General features: G+C 36.3%; 1 protein-coding gene across 30 annotated transcripts in view; it reads right to left on the bottom strand.

The window, feature by feature from the left end:
- PTPRD (protein tyrosine phosphatase receptor type D) overlaps positions 1–20,117 on the bottom strand; it is a 477,045-nt gene that overhangs the window by 221,124 nt on the left and 235,804 nt on the right. For all 30 annotated transcript variants that reach the window (XM_069880847.1, XM_069880848.1, XM_069880854.1 and 27 more), the window contains exons 3-4: positions 7,432–7,577; positions 3,001–3,142 (exon numbers count right to left, since the gene is read on the bottom strand). In XM_069880847.1, coding sequence (XP_069736948.1) covers positions 3,001–3,142; positions 7,432–7,577 — 288 coding nt within the window. The remainder of the gene's footprint in view (positions 1–3,000; positions 3,143–7,431; positions 7,578–20,117) is intronic.

The raw sequence follows: 20,117 nt of genomic DNA, 5'->3' as shown, positions 1-20,117 counted from the left end.
AATAATCACCGTGACTATACAGCAAACAGTTAAGTAAGATAACCACTGGTAACACATCGTGGAACACAGCTATTCTTTCCCACCGTACAGCTAATACCCAGAATACACAGTCCTTCCTCTCATTCATCTAGAAATGAGAGACATCCTACAGCACATCTTCCAACATTATAGCTGTGCCACTCCATTTGCCTAGTTTCCATGCCCTCAAAGATAGCTGTCCCTGATGACAGATTACTTCAAAACAGTTTCTTCTCATTTCAGTACTATTGGGTACAATGAAAATTCAGAAATGAGCCTCTATTCTCATTAAATCTATTGCTAGCAGCAGAAACCAAAAATGTAGCGCTTTAGAGTCATCATATCTGGTTTTGTGGTGTTTGGGTTTTTTTTTGTTGTTGGTAGCAGTGTTTTTAATAGTGTAGAAACGTTCTGCACTTCTCAGAATCTAATAAAAGTCACCTCTTAATTATTTCAGTCTTGGTCTCTGTGTGTTATCAGTGGACAGGGAAACACTGTTCAGTAAATTTCACTTTTTATTTATGCAGCATTGACTGTTTCACGTTAAATCAATCAGTTTGTAAAAAGCATAAAAAGCAATAACTGCCCAAGGCACTTCCACAAAAATTTTCCTTTAATCCTTCTATCCTTGTACAGTGCCCATTCTATAAAGATGCTACTTGCCATTATTTTTATAATGCGCACTACGATCAACAATAATAGAGAAAATAGTGGGCTATGAAAACAAACGGCTTTCTGCTTAAGTGCCCTGTGTAGTCTCTCTTTTCGTCCCAGACATTAAAGAGAACAAAGAAAACAGCAGTAATATTAGAATGTACTTAAGTATTCTGCTCTCCCAGATCTTATCCACTCTTGCTTAAAGACTTCACTCTTCTGCGCTGCAATCATATACTTTTTCATGAGATAGCTGAAGCTAAGTTTCTTGAGTTCCTTATAATCTTGGTAGAACTTTAAAAAGGAAAAATAATCAAAAAATCATTTACAAAATGATAAGTAAGAATCCTTAAAATTAATGACATGGAATTGTTGCTGATTCCTCTAAAAAGAGGCACCTCATTTCCTCCTTCCTGAACAATTTATATACCTGCAAATGACACCAGAATCCTTCTTCTATAGCCATGAAAAATGTCTGCTATCCACCATTTGGAAGACTGAAAAACAGTTAGGTGGCTTTAGCAAGAAATGAATGGACAGTAAGAGGAAAGCTATTCCATCACTAACGTCTGTAGACTATGGGAAGATCCTACACTTTATTGTCTTTCATTGTCTATTGAACACTGATAATTTTGAATTGAAGAATCAAAGCACTATTCTACTCATGTAGTTCTCAGCACAAATTTTCAAAATAAAGAGCTCCAAGTTAAAAAGCATCAGCTCTTCTTGTCTGAAAATAGATTTCTAGACTTCTCCTTACAAAATTTTTATCCCTTCAAATTAATCATTTTCATGTGAGTGAATCTGTCCTGGAAAGCAACCTCCTCCTTTTTATACAGAAAATCAAAAGCAATTTCCATTCTCCGCGACATTCACTCTTGGTCCATACTGTCACAATATTCAGCCTACCAAGCAAAAGTTTAGCCTGGAATGTTTCCTGATTTACTCTGGAAAGAGAAAAAAGGACCAATACTTTGCCTCTACTAAGGCCTTGAAGGGTCATCATTTTTAGCCTCCTTTTCTGCCCTTTTTCCTTCTCACACTGTGAAGTTTCAGCACTCAGAAGCTAAAGATTTCAGGCTAGATTGTGAAGAATTTTTAAAAGACAACAGAAGTAATAATAATCATGGCGTTAGAAATAAGAATCTGAAATATTGGAAGAGTTGGCTTATACCAGATTGCCTGTAATAAAGAAAATAATGAATGTACCTAGTGTTATTGTTTGTTATACATGTACATGATGTTGACTGCAACAGTAATGCCAGGACTGCCCACACTGATTAAAACAGTGAATAAAAATGTAGAGATAAATATTTTCTTTTTCCTTTTTTGAACAAAAATCTAAAACGTCCGTGAAAAACAACAGAAAAGAAAACTCATCACCCTAAATCTGATGACATATGAGGATTAAAAAAAAAGACAATTGTACTTCTAGTAAGTTTGCTACTAAACACTGTAAAGCTGACCAGTCATCTTCAGTTCCTATAAGCAGGCCCCTAGCATTTAATTCTGCAAATCAAGTACTGCCATGTAATAGCACAACACATGACAATAATCTTCTGTTGTAAAAACAACCCTGCAAACTGAAGAGTGTGATATCTCGCTAACTGTATCCAAATCTAGTTTCCATTCATTTCCAGGTGACAGAATGAAACATTCTAGACATTTGACTGCTAGTATGTAGCCTTCTGTGTAATAATCTAGACAGCAGACTTGGCAATACATTCATACCCTCACACATGTAGGATAGTTGAAAAAACCAGATACTTTTCTCAAAAATTTCTTGTCAAAGTAAGAATACAATTCAGGTGGCATGTACATTTGAAATAGAATAAGTCTTGCCCTTTTTATGTGTTATATACTGGGGAAGAACTCTTGTGGCAGCTTAACCTCATCTAAAAACCATTTGTGCAACTTTTCCAGGTCACTGTTAACAGCACAAATTTCTGTGTAAATGGCGATCACACAAAGCTAAGCTAGCCAGGGCAGCACTGAAATGTAAATTAATTGTATTCATAAAGCACTGGGGCTTGACCAATATTTGATGTAATAACCTGTCAATGCACAGCACTCTCATGTTTTGTTTATTTTTTACTAATTTTCTTCATTCTAATGTCTCATATGTACTCGCAATACCACTTTATGGTCAAAAATCAGAAACACAGTATTTAAGTACCATATGAAAGACTTTTCATTTAACAGTATCAGGACTATAATAATGCCCATTTGAAAAGAAGGGGATGTGAGTTTCCTGGAGAGAAACCTCTTTTCCAATAACATAGAGCTTTCAGGTCTATGAAATATAATTTATGTTTAGAAAGAACTTACCACGTAAAACAGTGAGTCTTGTGGACACACTTATTTCGCCAACGCTGTTGGAAGCGACACATTCATAAATAGCTTCATCTCGTGGTGTACGCAGTGGTTGTATTCTGAGAACCGATCCAGATCCATCATCAAACTCTATTACCTATAGAAGGAAACAAAAGCTGTCACAGGTGTTGTTATAGATACCTATCCCTCGGTTAATCTGTTCATGAATAGCGACCTATTGGTCCTCACATCATCAAAGCCAGTTTCATTTTTCAAATACGTATACCAGGACAAATTCCACACAGACAAGGAAAACGTTTAAGTGGCAACGCTGTTGAACATACATTGCTGTTCAGTGAGTGTTCAATGGTCACTCTGAGATAGTAGCAAGAAAGGACAGCGTGAAAAAAATGCCAAAAATAATCAGCTAACAAGGGCTATAGGAAAGGATTCTGCAGCTTAATGCTCTCTTTCCATTCACTACTGATCTCTCTCTGTTCTCTTACCTTAAGTACTCTACCTTCAAATGGTAGTTACATTCATTCTAATTGTTGCAGCCTATATTCCTACACTGAGTGTAGTTCAGTCACTTATTTAGATCCAAAATCAAGGACTAGCAATTTCTAAACAAGATAGGTCTACTCAGCTTAGCGACACATTTAACCCAAAGAATACAATTATATTTATCTAAAAATTTAGTTTTTAATATTGTAACATTTACACAAAAGACATTAATTTTCAAATGAGAAAGAATTAACTGAATGGCTCTTATTTTCCTTTTGTTCTGCAGTCAGAATCACATCAGATATGGTGACTACTTCCATGCTTCAGGCATTGGAAAAACCTTCCTATTAATGAAGTTATAATATTAATCTATTTCACTTACCTTAAAAACAAAATTAAAAACCACAATACTAAATACTAGTATTACCATCATCGAAGTGGCACTCATCAAGAAAGGACCATTACAATTTTATTTTTACAGAATTACTAATATTTGGCTATAAACAACCCATATATATGCACAAGCCAATTTTTATATATGCCTACTTGCACATTTTTGTGCCTATATGTCTTGATTTACACACAAGTAATCTACTAGATCTCTATATGTGCTGGGAGCAAGAGAGATATAAAATTCTGGGTTAGGAACTATGGTTATACATCCATTATCATCCCATTTTCACATAGCAACTGCTCAGCTTCTACTTAACAGTGGGAGAGGTCTAAGTGTAAATGAGATATACCCCTATTTTTTCCTGAAAAGAAACTGTTTTGATAGCCCACAGGTTGTACTAATTTTCCCTGCTCTTTCAGTAAAACCATTGTTATAAAAAATAGACAAAAACCTAAAACAAACCTAGACAACACAAAATTTCCATCTGATATTACCACAAACAAAAGAATAGCTAAAATTCTTGATAAATTGACATTTATGAGGGAAAGGAAAATTCTACAGTCTTAAAGCAGCTAGATTAAATTTTTGTAGATAAAAATATGAAAGCACAGGATCCAAATTTTTACAATAGTTACACTTTAAAAGAATAATTGTTTAATCTGAAGGCTGAATAATCCTAGCTCAATGGCCAATAAAAACAATTGCGGCAGATTGGGTTGGGCAAATATTGCACAGATAATGCCTCATGTCTCGTTTCTCCAAAATATGTATCATAAAATGGATTTACTTTTCCTGAGTTCTCTGTTTTCCTGCATATCATAGATAGTTAATTCATCCCACTCCCACCTACTGCATGAATTTTTTTAAAAAAGCATGGATTTTTGAACAATTAATAGTGAAGTCCCACAAAGTCTTATAGAATCATAGAACAACCAGGTTGGAAGAGACCCACCGGATCATCGAGTCCAACCATTCCTATCAAACACTAAACCATGCCCCTTAGCAACTCATCCACCCGTGCCTTAAACACCTCCAGGGAAGGTGACTCAACCACCTCCCTGGGCAGCCTATTCCAGTGCCCAATGACCCTTTCTGTGAAAATTTTTTCCTAATGTCCAGCCTAAATCTCCCCTGGCGGAGCTTGAGGCCATTCCCTCTTGTCCTGTCCCCCATCACTTGGGAGAAGAGGCCAGCACCCTCCTCTCTACAACCTCCTTTCAGGTAGTTGTAGAGAGCAATGAGGTCTCCCCTCAGGCTCCTCTTCTCCAGGCTAAACAACCCCAGCTCTCTCAGCCGCTCCTCGTAAGACTTTTTCTCCAGCCCCTTCACCAGCTTTGTTGCTCTTCTCTGGACTCGTTCCAGAGCCTCAACATCCTTCTTGTGGTGAGGGGCCCAGAACTGAACACAGGATTCGAGGAGCATTCTCACCAGTGCTGAGTACAGGGGGAGAATAACCTCCCTGGACCTGCTGGTCACACTGTTTCTGATACAAGCCAAGATGCCATTGGCCTTCTTGGCCACGTGGGCACACTGCGGGCTCATGTTCAGTCGGCTGAACATGAGCCAGCCTGAACATCATAGCCTTTAATTTCAGAAACAATGTATAGCTGCCACCTCTATTCAGGCAATAATGACATGTGAGAATTAGCCTGAGAACATTCCCTATTTAATCATAACAATCTTCAAATATATCAACAGGCCACTGTCAAGACAGAGGGCATAAACCATTTGCGCTCCTGTTGCAACATAAGGAGATAAGTACATCAAGTTCCAGCAAAAAAAAATCAGGTTTCACATGAGAAAAACAGACTATGGCAAGATCCGTAAAAGACTGTAGGAGGCTGTTCAAGCTTATTGTAGAAAAAGCAAAAGTAACTTTCCCGAATCTTATTTCTACTGCTGTTCTATTCTTATTTAGAGATTCTATGACATGAATTAACGGCCTTAATTTGGGCAGGAGGGAAAGCTGCTTAAAACAGCAATGTGCTCTGTACACTTCATAACTACTACATTCAGTAGTTATAATAAAATTTATAAAATACTTAGTAAGTGTTTTCCATTTCTTTGAATTACATTCGATCTTACTTGGCTATACAGCTTGTTCAATAGGACACTAAGGGCATTTTTAAAACATTTTAAATTAATTTTTTTATAGTTTTATTCAAATATCATTTATGGAAATAAAATTGTTGCATTTTTTGTCATTCTCCCTAAAAACAGGTGCTCATATGAAGCAAATAAATCATGATATATTGCCAAATAAAACTGAATCAACACTGTAAACCTGCACACACCCAATCTTTCACAGTTTAGAACTTACCTTGAGTGAAAGTTTTGTGATCAGAAGGGGATAAATTATGTACAGTTTATGATAAAATTTCTATCTCAATCTCTTTAGCCATTGATGGCTCTGTATATGCTCTGTGAAGGTCAAGGGCTTGGCACTGAAAGGTCGCATTTAAATTTATGCTTTTATTTCATACATTGTAGTAAATACACAAACAAAGAATTGTTAATGAACAAATTCCAATGCCTTCAAATTTTTTTAATAAAAAAGGAATTAAAATAATTCAGTTTATAAAAGAAATGCAATCCTTTTCTACTGATGTAAGTCTAACCTGAAAGCCACAACAAGCAATCTTCCTAAATACTACTAAAAATTAACAAAGACTTCAGTATTCAATCATCATTTAGTGGGTATGTCTTAGATCATAAAATGCTTGTCAGAATTATTTTAAATATAAATTAGTCATCTTCCAAACAGTTGTTTTCTTAATTTATAACTCTCTTATTTAACTCTGAAAATAGTGAGGAGACACAGAGACAAAATATACTCTTAGTGCAGTTTTGGTATCCATTCTACATGCCTTCTCCCATTTCTGAATTTTTCCTTCACGTTAACAATCAATCCATATTTGACATCCATTGTTCCTGCCATTAAAAGAGGAAATAACGTTTCTTATTTTATTTCCCCCAAATAACCACTACCCCTGATTGTATTAGCCATTTTCTTTAATGAAATGTAGAAAGAAAGGAAACAGCTTTCTCTAAAGTATTTTCCAAGGTTATTGTTTAGAAAAGAATCCAGAGTAAACAAGGTCTACATTTTCTCTTCAGCAGCAGGAACGACAAGCTCCCTTTTATCTCTCTCTGTAACAGTGCTAAGCAATTGTGGCAGCAGAAGCAGCAGCAACCTAGGTCTGTTCTATGCACATCATCACAAAAGGAAGCATCTTGCTCTCTGGAGACAGCATTCACTGCCCAAATAATTCTCCTCTGTCTCCTTCACGGAAAGCATAGCAGTTGAACAGAAGCACATCAAGGTTCCCCAGTTAGATCATGCTAGTTTAGAAAACCCCAGCAGCAGTTTTCTCATTAACTGTGCATCACCAGTCCACAAAATAAAAGCTTCATGAGACTGCTCCCACTAAATCATCCCTGATAGTCATAGCTGTTTTGCTTAATCACTGAAATAAGAATATGTATAGGGATTAGAAGTGAGGTTGGAAATAATGTTTTTCAGAGGAACAGAACAATGGACCTAATACCTCAAATCTCTGGTTGCTGACTTTCTTTCCCTTTTTGTTCCAGACAATTTTAGGTCTTGGGTCTCCTGTGGCTTGACAGATGAATGAGGCGACTCCTCCAGAAACACCCGTCTGGTCAACAGGTGTTCTTGTAAACTTTGGTGGTGCTGAAACAAACAGAAGAATATAGAAATTATTCTAAGTAGTAAACATGAAAAAAATAAGCTATGTTAAGACTTCAGAATGAAAAAAAAATGAAATGTTTTGTTTCTCCAGTGCAATATTCACCTGCAAGAGAAAACATTAAAAAAATAACTAAAAGGTCAGATTTACTAGTGAAATTTATATTAAAATGGAAATCCAACAGCATCAGAATACCAAGACCACATATTTTATCACCATTATAAATAAAAAGTCCAATTTGTCTTTTGTTGCAAAATGAACTCATCAATCAGCTGTAATGAGATCATGATTCATGGCTTGATATTATGATCACAGGAAGTCACGAAAACAGGATTCCCACCTTTGAGCCATTAAAACTGTGACATTTAGGAGAAATAAAATATTTACATCACTTTCTTTTGGGGCTTAAAATTGTTTAGATATCCAATGCAATTTAGGATGCTGCTTTGAAAGATCTGAAGTGAATGCTTATGGCGAATAAATGTAAATAATAATAACAACAAGAAGAATAATAGGTCTTTGCCATAATCTACTTCTTAGATCTAAGTTTTTATATGTAGTTGCTCTATAGTAGCTGATGCAATTTTTTTTTTTAATCTCATCTTCAACTTCCAGCAGTAAGCTTATTTTTGTACTCAGTCTCTTCACTCTTCTTCACTTTCCTCTCTTAGTTCTGACAGTTACATTTCTGTACTACATTACTTTTCACTTCTAAATTGCTGATTTTAACTTCTGATGTTTAACCCCTTATTCTGCTGAACTGTTCTTTCCACAGCCAACAGTTCTTGTCATGTTTATCTAAGTGTCAGAAACCATGTAAGTAAACCAGAAGAAATCCTGAAATAGTTTAAAATGCCAACAAAACATTACATGGACATTATTATAAAAGAAACTCAATATTTTGGTTTTATGTGGATAAATTAAGTATGAGAGTATGCAGGTTGTCTGAAATTTATGAAAGGAAATGATTACTTTTTAGGCTATCCCTAATGTGTAATGTATCAGTAACAATAAAAACTTCCAAAAAATGCAGTAACAATACAATGTTCCTGAAAATCTGCATGTTTCTTTCTTTAATAGGTATACCAGGCACAACTGTTATTGCACAAGAGTCCTTCAACTACATGCTAGGCTAATTTTGTCTGGAGAGAGTGCACCTGAAACCAAAGAGCAAAACAGTGTGGCACTCCTGCCAAATGAAACATAGGAAAGAACATCTCATGTCAAAAAAAATGCCAAAAAAAGTGCCTACTAAAACACACTTAGAACAAAGAAACTAAAAATCCTTTCCCAAATCACAGGCTTAACACCTGGACCATAGAAAAGACAGAAATGTATTCTGATGAAATGCATCTGTGTTTCACCAAAATTGCTAGCTTTGAATCCTTTTCTATGCATGTCTTAACTCAGCACTCGGATATGTAAAAAGACATGACTGAATCTTATATGCTGATATTCTGTGGCACAAGTTGTAATTGCCTGCCATCAAGTGAAAAATGATGTGCTGCCATTCCCTTTTTATTCATTTTGACATCTTTGTGAATTCAATGTTGAACCTTAAACCAGTGAAAGAAAAACACTGCATGGCTAAGACCATCAGCACAGAGCAATTATGTATAGTAGCTCATAGGCAGCTTTTAAATTCTAAGTTTTTTTCTTACTCATACACTCAGTGACTGTCCAACTGATAATTTCAAAATCAAAAAAGTAAAAAGATCCCTTAAATACAAGGTCTGTTTTGGAAAATGTGCCAATTTTGCCAAACATTACAAGGGTAAAGGAAGGAAAGCAACTAAGTTTAAGAGTCTTGCTGTGCGTTCATTCCTGCAACATTTCACTGGTCCAACTACCTTGGGACCTGGAGAACTGCAGATTTTTAAATAACAAAGAAAACATAAACAACAAAAAATGGAAAGCCAAAACAATGTTTAGCTATGTTAAATTAGCTTTGAAAAAAAAATTCAAACCAAAAATACCCCACAAACTGACAAATAAATGAAATCTAACCAATAAAGAAAAAGAATCTCATCCCATTCTACTACCAGGTTTTATGTCACTGCCAGTCACAATGATATCTATGATTGGCATGCTTTTATTAACATACCATATATCACATTAATCATTAACAATAATAAAAAACCCAAAACAAAACAAAACCCAAAGAGAGCCCCTTCCCCCCTTACCAGAAACTCAGAGATAAATTCTCTATTGATGCAGTCCAGGTAAACAAGAGAGAGCTTGCACTAATTTATACCACACAACAGTCTACAGAATCCCCTTCATCTCCAATGCTGTGCACATGACACAGCTGTTAATCAAATACTGCACATAGCAATATATATGAAACTAAAAATTTTGTGCCAAACTTAACTGCTGCTGGAAGTAAAACCAGTTTTTGACAATTTCTTCATCTAGGACTGGGTGAAAGCTCATATATGATTATAAATTGTATGACTCCTCATAAAAAATTGCTACTGCCTTCTGCAGAGCTGTATCTCCACAATGGAGTTGCAGAAATATGGCTAAATACCTAACATAGCTTTGGCAGCTACCTGAAAAAGAACAGTATCTTTCCAGTCCCGTGCGTATTTTTGCTGGACTCACAATTAGTGAAACTTGTTTGTTAACTAGCAAACCTGCTATGAAGCAGCAGAGCCCAAAGACAGGCAGAGTTGTAACATAATGAGGTAATTCCCTATTTGAAGATATTTTCAAGAAAAACAAGGTTTTAATTTTATATGTAAAGACTATGTTATTGTGTGTAAAGACTAATATAATCTACATCAATAAAAAAACATTCCAGTACTGAAAGAAACTGTGATGATTTTAGTATTTCACTTAGGCCATAATCTAGCTGAATAAACAAGGTATTTGGCTGGTCAAAGTTTCTTTTTGCGTAAGTAATTCCTGTAAGAAACCTTTGCCACAACTCTTCTCCAGTGCTTAATCTTGAAAACAAGACAGTTATCTTTGAGGTATCATATGGTATCAGAGAAAGTATGATTAGAATACAGATAGTTTTATCTGGAGAAGGAAACTTATAGTAGCCCAGTAGACTTCATTTTAATGCATACAGTGGCTGTTTTCAGCAGTTCATCTTTAAATTCACAAAATTAAATTCAGTTTGGCAAACCAGCTAAATTCTCACTTCAGGGTCAGCAGCTGCACCAGAAGGAAAATAAAGTCTGCATTTTTAATAGATGTTGTGAGGATAAATTCATTTATGGTCAAGAGATGCTCAAATACTGAGCACATGTGATAGTACCCAGCTAGCCATGGAGAAAGATATAATACAATACAGCTTTTCATTACTAACTGACATGTGCATCTAGTTAGATATAAAGTGACCAGTACCAGTGTAAGGGCATGTGAAATCATTGAACAGAACCAAAAATGAAAAGCAATATTTTTTGTCTTTATCTTTACAAAGGTTGTTAATTAAGGTTTGACACAAATTATCTCCACAATTAATGTTGTCATTTTCTTGACATTGATTTTCATCTAAGCTGCAAGCTACTCTTACAGCAAACACAACTACACTGCACACACAGTTGTGCTTATTAACATGAGGACAATTTTGTTTGAGAATTGACAACTATTTTCAGTCTCCCTTAACAACCCCAGTGCAGAGTCCAACAAAAATTTTGTGCAGCACACTTCATTAACCACAACAACAATCTATATAGGAACTTTCCAGTGAAACTAAATGTGCCAAAAAAAAAATAGATGTAATAAGTTACCAACTATGATGTCACACCCTTTCAACACTTTTGAAACTCTACTTGGTCACATTACAATAAAGCTGCAATTGAAATAACAGAAGTATAATTAAAATAGAAAAAGTAAAATTCAGTAAAAGCAGCACCTTATATTTCTGCCTTTGAACTCCTTGGTGGGGATCATCAAAATTGCAGTAATATTGGCTACTAAATGCAAACAACACAAGTATTATTTGTTTCAGCTTGGTTATCCGTCAGTGCCTGCTTAAATATTTGTGGTGATACTGAATGTTGATAGCACGTCATGGAAAAAAAATCACAGATTTCTGTAACTTGGACTTAAGGAAAGTATTTCAAGATTTGTCATCCAAGGCTTGAAGGTTCCCACTCTCTGCTCCTTGTTATGGACTTCTTGCTGGGACACCTGGGAATCCCTTGTGCCAACTATTGAACTACTGCAAACTGCACCCTAATATATGAAGGAAAATTTGATTTATTGCAAGCCCACCTTAGATACACTGAGCTTTAAATAGTTTGCTTAAGGTAGTTTAAAGCAGTAGAAGTTAGGCAGCTGCTTCAACAAGCAGTCAAGCTGTTCCCCCACAGGGGGCACAGGAAGTTTTGAAATGGTTTGTAACTATGCAGAAAAAAGCTGCCCTTTTTTTGCATATTTGGGCTCCATAAAACATATTTATAATGTGACACTAAACTAACATACTTGGATTGGAAGATTTCCATAGCTTTGCATGAGCACAAGACATCTCTCTCTTCTCTTTTGCACTTCCATATTATCTTTTTTAAGTACAATTCTGAAGTAGTGAATAGAATTGATTAATACACATTTCATAATGTTACGGAATTATCTAACTTTTAATTTTTCTGTTCTACATTCTGTGCTGTGCATTGAGGCTATATAATACTTTGACTCTGCACTCAAATAAAATGCCTGTCAAATTTTTTTTTAAATTAGTAGTTCAGCCTTCTTTCCACAGCTACTGAGAGCATGTTGTGTAGAGACATTTTTATGGACATAATTCCTCTAGTTAAGAGATACATATGCTGATAAGACTTCACCCTCTTTAAAGGTAAAGTAAGAGCTAATGGTATGTGCAGCCCAAGTGCAGCAAGTTCAGGATGTGGATTTAACGTGGACAAAGTGTATAGAGAATGCAGACCTTAATGTATTTCTGTTTCTAGAACCTCTCTGGGGTATCTGGAAGTCCCTAATGTACCATATCATATAACTTACTATTAAACTTTATCATATGCTTGAAATACGAATAAATTTCCAAAATAAGAATTAAAATTTCTAAACAACATATTTTATAATACCCTTTGTCAGTATTCATATCTAATGTGAAATAAGTAACAAAGGCATCAGGAAAAAATTAACATGCAAAGATCGTTCTTTCAAACACTCTATTTACCCATAAATTAACATATGCCAATGTTTCAGGAGACTCCTGAAAAATTCTAATAACTTTTTGGTTGTAAAGACTTGTATGACACTGAGAAATGCAGGCTGATTGCAGGGTAAACAATGTAGCCTGGCAAGTAACCATGACCTTTGGATCCTGTGCACACGCCATCATAAGAATCACTCTCACTTGGTGTAGATCTCCTGTTTTACTGGTCCACAGACCTGAAGTTTCAGAGGGGTATGTGGCTGGAATCATTCCTAGTTATAAACTCAGAAGTCATTCTTCCCATGCCAAACTATTAACTCAGAAAATTTCTACACAGAGTGAAAAAAAAAGGGTGTTTTAGGTGGAAGAACAATAGAATCATCCTTTAATCACCTCACGTCCTACTTTGCAATACTCACTGTTCGCCACTGACTTATAAAGAACTGCTACGTAGTCTAAGTAAACAGCTTTTATCACTATTAAGTATAAACCAATTTATGGCCTGTTTGTGACATCAGTTAGGCTGATCGTTGTTATAAGCAATTATTTTGCCTTAATTCTAACCTGTACTTACAGTGGGCCTGCAAATTGGCTATGTTAGAAAGTTACCCAGTTTTTCATTTCGACAAGGATGAGCAACAACTTGTATTCATCTGAAATCCCAAATTTACCAGCTGGTATGTTCCTAAAGGCTATTGTCTGTCAGTCACAAGCTGGTGAAATTTTCCTGTTCCTTGTCAGAAACATCTTAAAGCTGCACCACCCTTATAACCCTCAGCAAAAATGTGATCTTCAAATGCTGTCATACTCTGAGCAGCTGAATAATTTTATTATCCTGTAAATTAAAATTACCAGTTTTTCATCTTTAAACTACCAAATATAATCCAGCTATGTCAACTACTTCCACCTGAAGAACTTGATCCATTTGTTTCACAAAAATTATTTGCAGATGCAAACACAGATTTCTCAAATTCCTGGGTGAAGGAAACTAATCTATTTCACTTTACAGGCTTTGCAACATCCTCTTAAAAACCCAGCTCCTATAACAATGCTTATAGAATCTTTATAATATAACCTAAGTATTTATCTTCCTACCCACTCTCTGCTACGTGTATTCTTTGAAAAACAAAATCACTTCAAAAAAAAGCCCAATTACGTCAAAAAATACCTGGTTTGGGGGTTTGGGACTGGGGATCTTCAATCAGCCAGAACACACCCACCCTAAAAATGTAGTAAGTGGCTCAAAGAAAAAAATATTATCACTTCCTGATTTCTCAAGGAAAACATTAAAATTCAAGCCTATCTTTATGTTTTCTAATCTTCTGCAATGCACAGTGTCAGTTTACTAGGCTGCCCGTTAGGTTTATTCCTCCCTGAAACATGAAATCAAATAGCACGCTTAGAAGTAAGGCCTTACAGGTAGAATAGGCAGAGAGGTCTTATGTTAAAATAGCACATTCTTAATTTGTACCTCTAGGCTGTGCAAACATTGGCACCAGCTCATTTTGTTGTGGATTATGTATGCTTTTTTAGAGACATACATTATCTGAGCCCTAGGGACATGAGAGGAATACAAACCAACACAGACAGCAGCAGACATTTATTTGCCAGCTAACATCATCCCCCCTGACTCTCATACTCATTTACAGTTTAGAATAACAGGGAGAAAAAAAAAGGCTTTCACAAATATGAAAAGCCTATGTGAAAAAAACTGTTATTACTATTATAAACCAATATGTTTATACCCTAAGTAGGACAAAGCTGAAGAATTTCTTGCTGTTTTTTTTTTTTTCTATTAAAACCATTGCAGGCAACCTGATAATGTTATAAGTTGGTTTTGTGAGAAATTATTACAATACTTACTGTAAAACTGAGGGCAGCCATTTAACTACTGCCTCAGCAGGCGTTATCACACTAGGCCTAATCGGAAGCCAAGGCTGACAGGCCCTCAGGGTCAGTTTACTTGATGATCAGGAACAAAGGAGAAGGCTCCCAAAGCCAAGATCTACTCCCATCCCTGTCTCCTCTTGCCTTCAACCCTGAAGCTGTGTACACAGCTTTATCTGCAATGCTACACACCCACTACCCTCACTACAAACTTTAACTTTCTTTTAAATATCACTACAAAAAACTAAACAGTTTCACATATTGTTCCTAAATCTCCCCTTACTTACTTCAGTATCTTTTCAGTTGTTTCTGTACAAGAATCCTGTTTCACAGTAGTTTAAGAAAAGAGATTCAGGATGCTTAGTTCTAGTATTTGATAAACCTGAGCACTGATAGATATAGATGTTGCATTAAGTACCTGCTATGCAATAAGAGCACAAGGAGGCAACAATTGCCTTTTTCTCTATCCTATGCCTATAGGAATTCCAACACCGTAGATTTAGCCCAAATGCACATATGCCTTAAAATTATATATCAGCGTAAATGTTCAAGTGCACAATATAAAACAAAACAGGTATAAGCTGTATTTACACAGTATTTATCACATATAGAATATGTGAAATCTGTGTGAGGCTTAATCTACCTGAGTTAGAAAGAGGAACTTGCTAGTTAATCCTGCACTAAGCCTTCTTCCAGCAGCAAATGAAAAGCAAAAAGCTTCTTGAATCTAAAAGGTTAGTGACGTGCACCACTTCATCTCCCAGGAACATTACATAACCTTGTCATATTCATTACTTTAATGAAAGGAAATTCTGCTTCAGTGCTCTCTACTGCTTCTTTTTCAAATTTTAATATCTGCAGACTGCATATGAATTATTTGGTAACTGAAAGCTGACACTCCTTTTCAACGTGCAAAGTAGAAGCAGTCGATCTTAGAATGCCAGACAAGCTGATCTCATTCCAGAGGAGTTTTGCTGTAAGAGCAAGGGGAGACTAACAAGGTCCTACAGGTAGGATCCAACAGAGTTTCAATTAGTGTCTGAGAGTATCTGGTTTATGACTAGATAGATGGCCTCTATTGGTGTTTCAGTCTTACTAAAACCCTCAAAATACAGGTACCAAAACTAGAAAGAATAAAACTGGGGCACTGTAACAACTAAGTCAAGTTTCCACTAAATTTTTATTTCTCTAAGCACAATAAAATGCATACACGGCCCTTTATACATAGTGCAAATTGCTGATTAGCAACTGTGAAAGCAAAATCATCTATTTAATTAATTATAAGACCAACTCAACAAGAAAAGAAACCATCAAACTCTATATAATAAATATGGTTCAGTGTTAATGCTTGACAAGGCACTCTTACAAGTAAATTCTTATAACTCTTGTTCAAGCAGAGGAGAAATTCTCTGTGAGAGCAGACCACATGACTTACTTTCACCTAAGTATCGTTTCTTTTTGCACACTGGATGCAAACTGTCTTGTTTCTTATACCCCAGTTGGACAGTACCCAGGATAGAATCATAGCCAGTCCTGGTGGTAAATACATAGTTTTACACCTCTTTCTCTGTTGGGTTAAATTATAAAACTATTGGTGGGCCAACTGACAGACTGTTGCTACTTGAGGCAAATGTATGTGCATAGGTCTAATGAGATCCTAGTCCACCTTAACATTTACAGTTTCAGGTATTAAGGAGTTTAAGACGACTTTCTAGTTGCAAACCAGCAATAAGAGATGTCCTGACCTAAGTATAATTTATTGAGCTAAAGTAGTTAATAAGAAGACCATATCATTAAACTTGCTATAAAATAATAAAAACACTTACGTACTAGAGAATCATAAATCTTTCTTTCCTTCTTACTATGTCAGAACTGCTTCATTCCAGAACTTGATAAACACTTTTCTATTAGTTGTGAAACAACATTTACTATTTGCCTACAACAATCAATTACATGAAACTTAGATTAGATGTCCAGCCAAATAGAGAAACTACATGTTCCTTTTACCACTAATTCTGTGAGAGCTACGCAATGCAGCTCAGTGTCAGCTGCACTAAAAGACAGGTAACTGCGGCCTGTAAGATGACACAGTATTGATGCATAAGCAGATATACATAAACCAGAACAGAAAATTGTTTATAGGCATTAAGAAAGATACAGTGACTAAAGAATCCAGTAGGTCGTCACAGTTCCTTGCCTAAAAGTCACTTAGGAAGTATTAGCGTAGTTAAGACAGCACAAGTAGCCTGCTCTGGGATATGAGTGTGGATATAAAAAGACCAATTTTAATGTATTACTCTGTCAATATTTTTGGTACCGGGTGTTTTCGGTACTACAACAGCGTCTTACTGTGCATAGCTCCTGCTGTGAATACAAGCTTCTACAAATCACATTTTGTTGTCAGAAAGGACAATGCGCTGCCAATACACAAAACGTAGAATGCCAGAAGTGCAGTTAAAAGTGCACCTGCTCTATGAACTCCTTCTACAGGAGCTATATTGCTCTAACTCCTCTCCAATAAAGTGATGCCAACAGAAATTTGAAATATATTATATACAATACATTCCAGAAAGTATATAGTAGTATGCACAACAAAGTTGTAACTAGGTCAAAAATTCAGTGAAATAGCAGAAACATAACCAAAAGAAATATATAACCACATAAATGTAAACCTCTAATTACAAGTCCATTTCTGTTTTAATTCTGAATTGTGACAGCACTTCATACAAGGATGTTCTTAAAGAACTGAGGAGTACAATTACTCGATACTTTGTATGTCACTGTAACATTGCACTTGTTTTACAAGTATCTCATATGGTTATTCATGTTACATAAGTTTCAAAATAATTTTCAGTGCTCAGAAAAATATATAAAGCGATAACTCTGTCTTTTTTAAAAAAAGAGATACCAAGAAATCATAACGCTACATGGAGCTGACATTCAGTCAAAGCCATACTGTTTAAAGGGGGACAATTGACAAATTGAGGGTGGAAAAGGGGCAAGAATCTTTTCTGTGGCCAGATACTATGCCATAAGAGGAAACTTACGCTAGCATTCCCCAGATTTTTTGTCATTGAATACAAACCATTTCTGTTACTCTATTGAAGAAGCCTTTTTTTTCATACATACAAGTTATTTACAGTGCCAAAGTTAAAAGGTCTGCTAAATGTGTTATGTACAGATTAGGAAGAGCCTCATTTCTACATGGTCATCTCCCTTAAAAGAAATTCCCATCAAGTATAACAATTCTGCTCTACCTTTACTTAAGGAAATCAAGAGGCCCAGACACAAAGACTTATTCCATCCTTACTCTCCTCTCATGCATTGCCTTTGTCTTACGCTTTTCTTGCTCAATCCACATCTGTTCTGAGACCAAGCTAAACAGACCAAACTGGAACCATCTAGAACAGTTGAGGTGTGTGGTCTTGAGAGTCAGTGAAGGCAATACAGAATCAACAAAGTTATTGCAGGCTGAGCTGAGAATGGATTGACTGTAAGCTTGAAGAGAAGGACCTGTGGGTGTTGGTTTATGAGGAGCTCAACACAACCCACCAGTGTGCACTTGCAGCCCAGAAAGCCAAGGGTATCCTGGGCTGCATCAAAAGAAAAGTGGGCAGCAGGTGGAGGGAGGTGCTGCTCCTCTACTCTACTCTGCTGAGACCCCACCTGGAATACTGTATTCAGTTCTGGAGCCCTCAGCACTAGAGAACCGTTGATCTGTTAGAGCAAGTGCAGAGGAGGGCCACAAAAATGATGAGATGGCTGGAACTCCTCTCCTGTGAGTAAAGGCTGAGTGAGTTGGCGTTGTTTAGTCTGTAGAGAAGACCTTATTGTGGTCTTCCAGTGTTAAATGTGGAGATACAAGAATGATAGGGACAAACCTTTTAAGAGGGCTTGTTGCAATAAGACAAGTAGTAATTATTTGAAAAGAAAAGAGAGTAGATTTAGAGTAGGTGTAAGTAAGAACCTCTGAAAAATGAAGGTCATAAGGCACAGGAACAGGTTGCCCAGAGAAGTTTTGGATGTCCACCCCTGGAAATGCTCAAGGCCAGGCTGGATGGGGCTTTAAGCATCCTGGCCTAGTGGAAGGTGTCCCACGGCAGGAGGGCAGAACTAGATGATCTTTAAGGCCTCTTGCAACCAGACCATTCTATGATTCTATGAATTCATCTGGAGTTTACATCATGCCTTATCTGTGGAATAGTTATAATCTATAGTGAAGGACTTACCTTAAGTAGAGACCAAGACTGCCCAACTGAAATACCTATGTGCAGATGTGATCTTAAGATGGTCTGAAATATATTTTCAAGTTAATGATGATGTTAAGTACTTGCAATACATTCTACGATTTCATCCAATCTACTGTTTTTAAGGTATATTTTGTGTTTTAGAAGATTACAAAATACTAGCTTGTAAAAATTTTGTACAAACCAATGAACCCTTCTTTCTTGAAAAGAAACCCAAACTATTTACATTGCCCTGTAATACAGACTTTCACTCTGAAACCTCCTTCATATGAGGAAAGTAAAATTCATGCTCAACTCTAAAATAAAAATAAAAAATGCTGAAATACTACCAGTAAGGCCTGCATCTTCCGTTTTTCTTTCACAAGCAAGTATGTTCTTTTCTATTATTATAAAACCAAAAAGTAGTATCAGTCCTACTCATGGTTCCCTTCTGAATGCATATCTAAGTAGTAAGAAGATTGAGAAAACAAATTCAATGAAGTTTGGTCTCAAGAGATGAAACTGGAAGCCAAAAGTATTAAACATGACAGCTGGCTACTAGACAGAAGAAAGGGCTGAGAGCCAAAACTTTGTAATTCTAATCCCATCTCTGCTAATTGCTCATTGTTTAGCTTCAGGCAAATTACTTAACCTCCATGTCTTGGTTTCATTAGTTTTAGGATTATGCTACTTACATATGCTGCAAAACGCAGGGAGGATTATTACAGTGGTTATTGTCACTGTATTTACAAAATTTTTGTAGACACTTGTGCCCATGCATTGAATGAGAGGGCAGAAAACTGTTCCAGTTTAACCTCTATCTACTTATAAAAAGGATGACACTTCTACTAGAGCAAAGAAAAGAAAAACAAGCACACAAACAAACAAACTACACTCAAATCTTCAGAGTGTCAGTGAAAACTGTTACCTGTTTGGTACAGTTATTAATCTTTGAAAATTGCAGTCCTCTGCACATCATAGAATCACCAGGTTGGAAAAGACCCACTGGATCATCAAGTCCAACCACTCCTATCAAATACTAAACCATGCCCCTTAGCACCTCGTCCACCCATACCTTAAACACCTCCAGGGAAGGTGACTCAACCACCTCCCTGGGCAGCCTGTTCCACTGCACAATGACCCTTTCTGTGAAAAATTTTTTTCCTAATGTCCAGCCTAAATCTCCCCTGGCAGAGCTTGAGGCCATTCCCTCTTGTCCTGTCCCCTGTCACTTGGGAGAAGAGGCCAGCACCCTCCTCTCTACAACTTCCTTTCAGGTAGTTGTA

The sequence above is a fragment of the Phaenicophaeus curvirostris genome, chromosome Z, assembly GCF_032191515.1.
Source record: "Phaenicophaeus curvirostris isolate KB17595 chromosome Z, BPBGC_Pcur_1.0, whole genome shotgun sequence".
Classification (NCBI taxonomy): domain Eukaryota; kingdom Metazoa; phylum Chordata; class Aves; order Cuculiformes; family Cuculidae; genus Phaenicophaeus; species Phaenicophaeus curvirostris.
The sequence above is the reverse complement of the archived record's forward strand: the minus strand, read 5'-3'. Positions and strand labels throughout refer to the sequence as shown.